The sequence below is a fragment of the Oncorhynchus mykiss genome, chromosome 1 (assembly GCF_013265735.2).
Source record: "Oncorhynchus mykiss isolate Arlee chromosome 1, USDA_OmykA_1.1, whole genome shotgun sequence".
Taxonomy (NCBI): domain Eukaryota; kingdom Metazoa; phylum Chordata; class Actinopteri; order Salmoniformes; family Salmonidae; genus Oncorhynchus; species Oncorhynchus mykiss.
The window spans coordinates 36,224,404-36,235,175 of record NC_048565.1 but is presented as its reverse complement, the minus strand read 5'-3'; the positions used below and the strand labels follow the sequence as shown (position 1 = coordinate 36,235,175).

Below are 10,772 nucleotides of genomic sequence, written 5' to 3'. Positions count from 1 at the left end.
CTCTGGACAGACACAGACGTTTTTGAAAAGGGAAATCAAATAAATGTATAACTAACCCAAGATAATGAATCTCTGTCGTTTACATGGGAGCAAATGAAGCATCGTGAGCAGAACAAGCAAGGAGGTTCAAAACCAAGCACGAGTTTAATGGCGCGTTGTAGCACCTATTTGCATATTTCCGTTAGGGAACCCCTCCTCTGTGAAGTGTGCGTGCGCACAAACTCAATTCGACCTTGTACTCCTGCTAAAAAATCTTTGGCATAGCGTCAAGTCTAGAAATTTTAGGGCACTGTGTTCGTAACAGATTTGTAGTTTTGGGAACAGAAAATGTATTGAGATCAGATGTTTAATCGATGAGACAATGTGCAGAAGATCGGACCAGTTTCACCTAGTTGCATATTTTCCCGCTACCGACTGAACTTCCTCTCACTACCATATTTGGTAGTGAGAAAACGTTCTAAACGGTTAATAGCCCACGTGACTTGTCTGACTTACCCTTCTATCTGTGGGGAAGAATTTCAGGCATTTTATGAAATTTCCACTGGCTATATGGGGTCCTCAGAGCGTTACATTATACTATTTCACACTGTGAGAATATATTATCATTCACAATGGATTAAAATAAAATAATTTCATTGATTTACAGTCGCTTCCAGAGGACCACTAACTTGTAGCGAATTGGGCGAAACCAAAAATAAAAAAATGTGGTGGTCCTAAAAAAGGTTATTATCTTTAAAATAATTTCTGAGGAAAGTGATTATGTATAAAATCTCAAACGTTTTAATATTTAAGTTATTAAATACGGCCAATTACATTTATTACGTCTTCTCATATTAATGTTAATTGTTTTTGTACCCCCCCACCAAGCACTGCTTTTCCTACGTCGTCAGTTTGAAATGGTTGGCCAGACAAAGGCAGCACAGCGTAGCCACGGGAAGAAGCGCCATGAATCCATCAACAGAACTGAAATGCTAATATAAACGGTTCCCTTTTACCCATTACACAGAAGAAAAGAATACTGCGGGTTTACGAGATACATTTTCAGTTTTTATTTTGAAAATGAACGACCGACTGGATCCACTTGAAGAACGACAACCGTCATCTGACTTGAACATGGGTAGAGTCGCCTGACCGTCTCTGTTTTCCGCCTTATGGTTCGCTAGCTAGCCTAGGCTACTAGCCAGGCAAGCTAACGTCAGCTAGTTATCTACGTTTTCATGGGAAACAGTTAGCTAACTATCTCAGTTGATTTGGAATAATATAACACAACCTGAAAACTTCGCGTTGGATTTTCAGATATGTATTATGTAAAGCTGGCTTGGGATTCCTGGACTTTGAACATGTTCTTTTTCTGAGTTACATTAGCTAACTTCGCGAACAGTTAACGTTAGCTAGCCTACTCGAATAATAGGATACCTGGTTAGTTTTGGCTAACCTCTCCCCTTCCAAACATGTTTGAAATGGAGACACACATATCTGGCCTTTTCCCAGAAATTTTAGCTATGATTTTCAGTTACTTGGACGTAAGGGACAAAGGTAGGGTGGCCCAAGTGTGTGCGGCCTGGAGGGACGCTTCGTACCACAAGTCTGTGTGGAGGGGGGTGGAAGCGAAGCTTCATCTGCGGAGGGCCAATCCGTCTCTGTTCCCCAGCCTCCATACCCGGGGCATCAAGAAGGTCCAGATCCTCAGCCTGCGGCGCAGCCTGAGCTACGTGATCCAGGGGATGCCAAACATTGAAAGCCTTAACCTATGTGGCTGTTTTAACCTCACGGACAATGGCCTCGGACATGCTTTTGTTCAGGACATCCCTTCCTTGCGGATCCTCAACCTCAGCCTCTGCAAACCAATCACAGACTCAAGCCTGGGCAGGATTGCCCAGTATCTGAAAAACCTGGAGGTGCTGGAACTCGGTGGCCTCAGTAACATCACTAACACAGGCCTTTTGCTCATTGCCTGGGGCTTGCACAAACTCAAGAGCCTTAATTTGCGGAGCTGCAGGCATGTGTCAGACGTGGGCATCGGTCACCTGGCTGGGATGACCCGAAGTGCTGCCGAAGGCTGCCTCTCTCTGGAGCAGCTGACCCTGCAAGACTGCCAAAAGCTGACGGACCTGTCCCTCAAACACGTCTCCAAGGGACTGGCCAATCTCAAGGTGCTCAACCTCAGCTTTTGCGGAGGAATATCGGACGCCGGTATGATCCACCTGTCGAATATGACTCACCTGTGGAGCCTCAACCTGCGGTCGTGTGACAACATAAGTGACACAGGCATCATGCACCTGGCAATGGGTTCTCTACAGCTTTCTGGCCTCGACGTGTCCTTCTGCGACAAGATAGGTGACCAGAGCCTGGCCTACATTGCCCAGGGGCTGTACCAGCTCAAGTCTCTGTCCCTGTGCTCCTGCCACATCAGTGACGACGGGATCAACCGGATGGTGCGCCAGATGCACGAGCTCAAGACCCTGAACATCGGTCAGTGCGTACGCATCACTGACAAGGGACTGGAGCTAATCGCCGACCACCTGACGCAGCTCACCGGTATCGACCTGTACGGGTGTACCAAAATCACCAAGCGGGGGCTGGAGAGGATAACGCAGCTCCCGTGCCTTAAAGTGTTAAACCTGGGACTCTGGCAGATGACGGAGAGTGAGAAAGTGAGGTGAAAGCCAAGCTGGGAGGAAGAAGTGGGGGTTTTCACTGTGGAAGGTGTATTATTTTTCATCTTCATAGAATACCAGAGCGGGTCAGCTTGTATACTTTTACATTTACCTTTTAATAACTATAATACTGTGACCTTAATTTTAGTAGAAGGGATCAACCCTTTTTTAAACATTCACTGTCATAGCATTATTCCACCCCTTATTTTGGTATAATTGCTTTCTCCCTAATTTCCATGTTAACTATCCTGTCATTGTATCACATTTTACAAGGTTTTTACTAGCTACCTCATTCATTGAAGAAACTGGAGTGCCTGGGACACAACCCCACTGTCTTTCCATGCAAACAAAAAAAATATGGGATATCTGCCACATTTTTCAACTTTCCCTTTAACTGTTTACCAGTATTGATGATAGACTCATGCAAAACAACTATGTTCTAACACAGTCCCTCTTAACACTGCACATGAAGGCCTTAATGCCTTGGATTGAAGCTTTGACTAAGAAGTATTTTTCTTATGTTAATAAATATATTTTTTATAATGAATGGCTGTAAGCCAGAACATTGTACTTCAAATTGAAGTGAATAGTTTGTTTTTGAAGTACACCTTTTTGAATTGGTAGTTTCAATGCCTGAGGAGTTGTACTGTATCTAACATTGTAATCTGCCTTTCCTAATTCCTTCTGGTAAACATGAACAGTGTGGATATGACAGGGGTAAACTATCTGCCTTCTCCCCCCTGGGGACTTTAGAATGGAGAGTGGCAAAATAGACTATCTTGCCCTTGGTTATCAAGAGCATGTATTTGAAGTCTGTATGCAACATATCAATAACCTACATCATATTTTCTCATGTAAAGCCTTCATGGAAAGATCATTGTGTTTTTTTAAAAAGGGTAATTTAAAATGGTTTTATATTCATACAACAGTGATATTTATTAATAAAAATGCTGAATGGTTTTTTTGCAAAATGGTTTATTTTGAGTTCTGTCGCCCATTTGAGGTTTATAGGAGGGCCTTACTATGGAAAAAGCAGGTACTAAATATTGCAGAAGGTGCAGGGTGTTCAGAACATTAGGGGCCATTCCATTATCTTACTCTAATACAAGTTATGCTGGTCCAGAAACAACCATTTGGGGTCGCACACTTCATATGTATAACCTCCCAGTAATTTATTGGGTAAAAAAAACAAAAACATTTTAGCATCACTGTGCCATTTATCCGGTGTGTGACAAATCATTTTATTTTATGTTACACTTAATTATGCTTATAAATATGCACAATGGCAGTACCGTAAACAAAAATCCCCACAGAGAGTGAGAGACTGATAGGATATGTTTATTTACATACATACAAAATGCAAATACTCAAACGTGTCTGTTTTGCTTTAATTTTACATACATTTTTTCATCATTAACACAGACAGAAGGCAGTACATTTCTTTAACAAATGCAAAAGAAAGTAAAAAAAATAAAACAAGAACCATGACTTTAGAAGTAGCCCCTTTAACAGCACTGTGTTCCTGAATGAAGAGTTGAAAACAAAGTTATCACAGACTGGTGAGTCCACAGACATTAAGGCAAGGGCAGGGATACACAGGCTAGGGCCCTGTTGCAACTTTTTTGAAATACTTTTTTTCCTCCTTCGTGAAATAAAACTGTTCTCATGACGTGGATAGGTGAAAGCTGACCAGTGAAACCCTTTGCTTTTACCTCTACGATTTTATCAGGTCAGTAATGACTTCTGGAAAGGGAGATGACCATAGAGAGTACTTTAGAATCACATCCTGGTTTATGGACAAGGGGCAGGATAAGAGAACCTAAACAGTAGCCTAGTCTCCAACTCTGGTCCTGGAGACCAAGCTTATTTGTAACTTATCATTGTTCAACCATGGACAGAGCAGTTCTAAATGCCAGAGACTGGCAGCGTGCTCTGTAAATCAGGCCACTGAATATCAGGAGAACCATGGTTGGAGACCGTTCTGTCCTAAACGGTCAGACTACTGTGTGAGACATGTGGAGAACAGGGGAACACAGTCTAGGGGGCGTCATTCCCACAAACATCTCGGATATATGAAATAACTAAACACTGGAACCTCAGGGTAATACGTTTACATCATGTGGAAAAAGTATACATAAAAAATTCAAGAAATATACATAAATGAAATAAAATAAAAAGTACTCTCCCTCTACACAGTCACAGTTTGAAAACATTTGAAGTTTACATGTAATTTGACATTTATAAAAGTGTTTTTTTTTTTAGAAATATTTCTCCAGTTTTAGCTGAAGACACTAGAATGGTCTGCCATTTTGTTCAGAGAGCCTTGCTCCTCACGATTCTGTGCAAACATTCAATGCATATATATCCATATGGTCAACATCATACTTTTATATGTATATATATTTATAGAACATGACTTTCTGCAATTTATGGCAGTATGGTCATATCTTTTGTCTTCAGACAAATTGAGACACACACACACACAAAATAGACAACTAACTGCACTGCTTTTAGCTTCTCACTTTGTTTTTTTTACAGAATTCACAACATCTTTCACTGGGTTACATTTATGTAGTCACTACTAGGGTTGAACGGTGGGAACCCGGTTACCGGGATTTACCTCTAAAAATCACTCGCTTTTCCCTGGGATAAATAACTGCGAGAAACTGGTAAATTATAATACATTATTTATATGAACAGCATGGTGTGAAATGGAACTGTTATATTATATGCTATATCTAAATCTGGCTTCTCTACGGCCTCTGCATGAATCAGCGCTCAGGGTGGGGACAGACAGCCCATCTCAGTATGGAGCACAGTTCATAATACATGTAGACCTATCATCTCAACTTTTTGTTCTTGTGACAGGTGGGACTACATTTGCTGCAGCATGGCCTATGTTACAGTAATATAAAGATCTAATGCACGTCTAATTTACCCATCTCCTTCTGGCTTTCGGGGGTCTTGTTTTTTCTCTGTCGCTCTCCATCAACTCCATCCAAAATAGATAATCCTGTTCTAGATTGATATATATCCCTATATATATAGAGATGTTCTAGCCTATCTTCTACGGGTAATACGTTCAATGCAGTATTAGCCTTATATTTAGCTAATTAATGATGGGTTATGCATAATAAGCTTCTAACTTATAGCCTCTGTCTCTTATCCAATACGCAAGCACCTGTGCTCCGCTGACCTCTATCCTTAAAAAAAACACTCCTTAGCTCTTGGAGTCCCATGCAGGAAAAGCTAGACCAGAATAGCTTGCTGGATAATTTTTTTAAAACATTTTTTATACCAATAGACTATTTGAAGAGGGATGCCTTCTCTTTTTAGCTGAATGTTATACACAGAAGTCAATAGAACTCATGGGTAATTTGAAAGATGAGTGAACTCGCGATGGCGGTAGGCTATAGCAGTTATTTATTTAGACCCATAACCATTCAATCTTTGTGAAGCGAAGTGAAAGCCTGTTGCATCTAATTCTAGTCCTATATTATTCAAGGATGTCATTAGAGTAATGAAGATAAGGACAACGAAACGCATTTAATTTAATTGTTGAAAGCACGGAAAGAATGAGAGAAAGAGGAAAACAACCAGGGTATATAAACAGGTAGGTATAGAAATATGTCAGCCTACTAATTACACAAATAGGCCCAATTATATTTCAAAATTAAAATCAAATTCGCTAGCCAATACTTTGAACTTTGTAGGCCGCATGTGCTGCACCAGAATGGCATGTTCTCTTCTGCTTCATCATGGTTTCAATGACGTGCCTAATTCCAGTCCATATAATACAATACAGTCCACAGTCAAAAATATTCGCCTACTGGAGCTAGTTTCATTTATTTACCCAAGAGCGCATAGGCTATAGCTGGCTACATCTAAGGGCTTCTATGTTTTTCTGTCACGCATAATGTGCAGTAGCATTTATCATACATGTATTGGATAATGGCATAATCATTTGGGCATTTTTGGGCTTAGGCTCATTAAATGTTGTTAATGTAGGGCTCATAAATGTTTTTAAAATATATGGCTCATCAGGCTCAGGTAGATTCAGGTTAGAATGTTCATGCTGATCAAAGCTCTAATCAAATCCAAACATATATGCTTTATAATTATTTTGAATGAAACCTCTGGTTTTGGTGGGAAACACCAGGTTACCCAGGAGAAAAGGGATTTATTTTCGGGACGGAACATTTCTAAAACACCGGGAAAATATTCAACCCTAGTCACTACGTATTTAATGAGTCATTTACAAATTGATTTAAAAAAAGGTTCAAACCCACTGGGAAGGGACTTTCATATCCTTTTAAGTAGGATTCACTATCATTTCATTACACTCGGAAGCTTTGGAAAAATGCACAAAAGGGGCAACGTCAATCTCAGGGAACATAATTCAGTCATAAATTAAACAATGATAAGGTTTTACAAAGTCCTATCTATAGATCCTATGACTGGTAATCTCTTCATGTCTTATGTCAAGCTGTAGCACCAATAGAACTGAGGAATAAAAAGGTCCCTCATGTAGGTCCAGTATTGATCCCTTTGCACACTCAAAGGCCACTCTATCGTACTGTCCCCAAATGACACCTTATTCCATATAGTGCACTACAGTGAAGGGTGCTGAGGGGAGGATGGCTCATAATAAGGCCTGGAACGAAGTACATGGAATGGATTCAAACACATGGAAACCATGTTTTTGATGTATTTGATACCATTCCCCTACAGCCATTACCACGAGCCTGTCCTCCCCCATTAAGGTGCCACCAACCTCCTGTGGTCCACTACTAGAAGTGTACGTGGCTAAAATAAACTAACATTACATACCACATATTGAAGAGGGTGCTGTCTGCAAAACCATCTAAAACCAACCACTGCCTTCCTCCCCTCCCCCCCCCCCCAGTCCAAATCCTTACTTGATGTAAAGCAGACACTGATGTCAATGGGAGATGCGTGTGGAAGTTCAAGTTAGGATATTGAGTTAGGATTCCTCCCTCTTATGTCTTAAGATACGTTCACAGAACATGCAGTAAGTCAGCCATAGATAAAGCCCCACAAGCCCTAAAACCCAGCTAGTCTCTCTCTCTCTCTCTCTCTCTCTCTCATTGGGTGGTTGAGGGGAAATGGGAAAAGTTTTGTTGTCCAGAAACTCATATAGGAGATTCTTAATGTCAAACATAGGAAATAACACATAATATATGCTAAAATGTTTTTGTTTAAATGGTCACTGGTTTCTAAACATTTCCATGCCATGACTCCCCACCACTCAGAAAAAACACTGGTTTAGATACAAAGAGAAAACAACGGTTGTGTCAGTAGGGACAAAAACTCAGAAAACTTTGAAAAAAATGAAACAGGGAGGTGCTACCTTAACTTTGTTTTCTCTTTCAAAACGTTTTTGTGCGATGTGCACTACTGAACACAACCCATGACCAGCATGCATCTACATCCTTCCACCATTAGCCCACTGTGTGACTGTTCTTCATCAGTTAATCATCATCATCATCATCATCTCCTCAGGCTGGTGAATCTCCCCAGGAATGAGAATTGAGCATGTGGGGGTGTAGTATGATCGCTCAGTCCTCCCTCCGCCAAGATCACGTGTGGATAGATGGGAGGAAGGTTGTCTGAAGCTCATGCAGGGTCCTGGGGTCATCAGGGGGTGGTCTATAAAGGTGAGAGTTCAGCAGGACTCCTCCAGCGCGTTGACCACCTGCTCCAGGATGTCAGGGCAGTAGTCAGCGATCTGCTGCAGCACTGAGTTGGCATACTCCTGCAGCTCCCCGCTCTCCTTCTCACACAACTCCAACTCCAGTTCCAACTAAGGAGGAAGGGAGGGGGGAGAAAAAGGGACAGAGGGAGAGATAATGAGTTAGCATACTTCTCCTCCCCCACCATCTCCCTTGAGGCTTTAAAAACTTTACTCATTCCTGTTAAGAGTAAGATATGACAGAGCACAGAAATAAAGATAGAGGGTGAGAAAGAGACGGGGAACAAGAGAGAGAGAAAACACCAGAGGGAGGGACTCCTCTGTTACCTGCTCCAAAGTCATCTTGTGTAGCTCCTCCTCCCAGGCTGGTGGGTTGGCGTGGTGATAGTGGGGGGGTGGGGTCAGGACGCTGAGGATGCTGGGGTCTCGGTCGTGGCAGAGGTCAGTCAGGTGGGCAATGTAGAGCTTAAGCTTATTGCGATTCTCACTCAGGGACAGGAGAGGGGGGATCATCTGGAGGGGAAAGATGCAAGGGGGAGAGGAAAGGGAGAAAGAAATGGAAGAGCCAATTGGATAAGAGAGAGAGAAGAAAAATGACATTCGGGCCCTGTGTGTTTTCAGAGACTAAACCATGCTAAACCAAAATCATGGAGCATGCAGAAGGAGGAGGAAAAAGGCTGCATCTCACATGCATTAGATCACAAGGACAAAAGATTGTGGAGTCTGGTATGTGGGACAGAAGTGTGTCGTGTGTGTGTGTGTGTGTCTGCCTCAGTTGTTCACAAACAGTGTCCAAGCTACAGTACATGGTGGGCAGACAAACACTGAAACACCATCCAAGGTAACACAGTAACAACAGAAATATCATTCCTGCAAAAAATACAAATATGAGAACAGATGACATGAAAACACTGCACGGACCAAATCACTGCACCAACATAAAATGGTGAGAGGAGAAACGGATGACAAAACAAAATGGAGGAGCAAAACGGGACACACTGACGATGGAGTGAGAGACGGGCATACATGCCAGGAAGGTGGTGAAAAAATGGACAGATGACTCGGACATTCATTTGTGCTCTCACCCTTCTGAACAAAATGGCTGAGAGAGAGGGGAGGGGGGCGCGGGGTTGGCTATGCCCAAATACCCTCCTCATCATCCTATTGGACAGATGGTTTAGCCAATTGCAGCGTTAGAAAAAAACACTTGGTTAGTGTGTGTGTATGTGTGTGTGAGAGAGAGAGTGTGACAGAGAAAAATAGGAGTGCGAGACAGAAAACTGACCAAAAATCAATGTCTGTGGACGTTGAAATCAAGGCCGGTCTGGACCATGCCAAAAAAAGATGTCCACAAGGCATCTGCGTCAGTCCGTGCTTACTGAGGTGTAGCCTACCATGTCTGCATGTTATGAATGCCCATTCATGTGGTAGGACCACCATTTGTAAAAACAGGCTGTTGTATTGGCTTTATTAGTCCTGTGAATAATCAATTTGGCTATTTAAGCTCTGAATATCAGCTACTCAACTTTATCAGGAGTTATCGTGAGCCTGTTTGCAATGTGTTTACACGGCGGGGAAAGCAGAAGTATTTTATTTTTCACTGTGATCAGCTTGTACAGATACAAACTTTAAACCATTGATCATGACAAAGGGGTGAAACTCCTGGACAACAGCTGTGATTGTCCATTCCATTTTGTCCATTTTACTTTGTTTGACCTGTCCTGTTTTTAGGATATGTTGTTTGTTAAAATTACAGCACATATTTTATTTGATTTAGCACCATTTAGGTTAGTTAGGCTATTTGATCGGAGAAACCTGCATGATGTAAAAAGTGTCCGTCTCATTACATTGTCTTACATTTTATCTCCAGCCTGCAAGCTACAGAAAAGGCTACATACTCTTTCTACCATATCCTATATCAGAGTTTCCCAAACTCGGTCATGGGCCAGAAAACAAAAAGTTCACCCAGTTTGGGAAACCCTACTCTATATCTGCTACATGATTTATGTTAGATTCTTTTTTTTGACGGAACGTTGGTGGAGCGCCGCAGCGATGAGTCTCTCCAACAGCACCCTGGAGAGGCACGCTGGGAATGAGGAAGCAACATATTGTTCGCCCCTACCTTTGACAAAGTGGGCACTGCTTATCACAGGGCGGAATCAGCGATCACCTAAAAAGCCCATATGCCACTGGTTGAGAGAAATTGTCATTGTATTTGAGCAGAATAATGTGAGGTTTTATTTGTTGGTGGAGGTGTGTCTAGGTCAGTTTAGTTCGGAAGATGCCGCCCTCATCAATCTGCCGCCATAGGTGGCTGCCTAATCCAATTTCAATCAAATGTATTTATAAAGCCCTTCTGTCATCAGCTGATGTCACAAAGTGCTGTACAGAAACCCAGCCGA

General features: G+C 42.0%; 2 protein-coding genes across 8 annotated transcripts in view; one reads left to right on the top strand and one right to left on the bottom strand.

Annotated features, from left to right (window-relative positions):
• Window positions 1–867: 867 nt before the first annotated feature.
• On the top strand, window positions 868–3,689 carry LOC110522124 (F-box/LRR-repeat protein 14). The gene has a single exon (XM_021600252.2). It carries the CDS (start codon window positions 1,452–1,454, stop codon window positions 2,661–2,663), a length of 1,212 nt encoding a protein of 403 aa, XP_021455927.1. The 5' UTR covers window positions 868–1,451; the 3' UTR covers window positions 2,664–3,689.
• A 290-nt stretch (window positions 3,690–3,979) lies between these two features.
• LOC110522068 (ELKS/Rab6-interacting/CAST family member 1) overlaps window positions 3,980–10,772 on the bottom strand; it is a 30,896-nt gene continuing 24,103 nt past the window's right edge. For 5 of the 7 annotated variants that reach the window (XM_036976823.1, XM_036976827.1, XM_036976831.1 and 2 more), the window contains 2 exons: window positions 8,698–8,883; window positions 3,980–8,481 (listed from right to left, as the gene is read on the bottom strand). In XM_036976823.1, coding sequence (XP_036832718.1) covers window positions 8,344–8,481; window positions 8,698–8,883 — 324 coding nt within the window. In that variant the 3' untranslated portion in view covers window positions 3,980–8,343. Of the gene's footprint in view, window positions 8,482–8,697; window positions 8,884–9,455; window positions 9,532–10,772 lie in introns of those variants that run through there. The other 2 variants (XM_036976840.1, XM_036976842.1) reach the window with 1 other exon arrangement.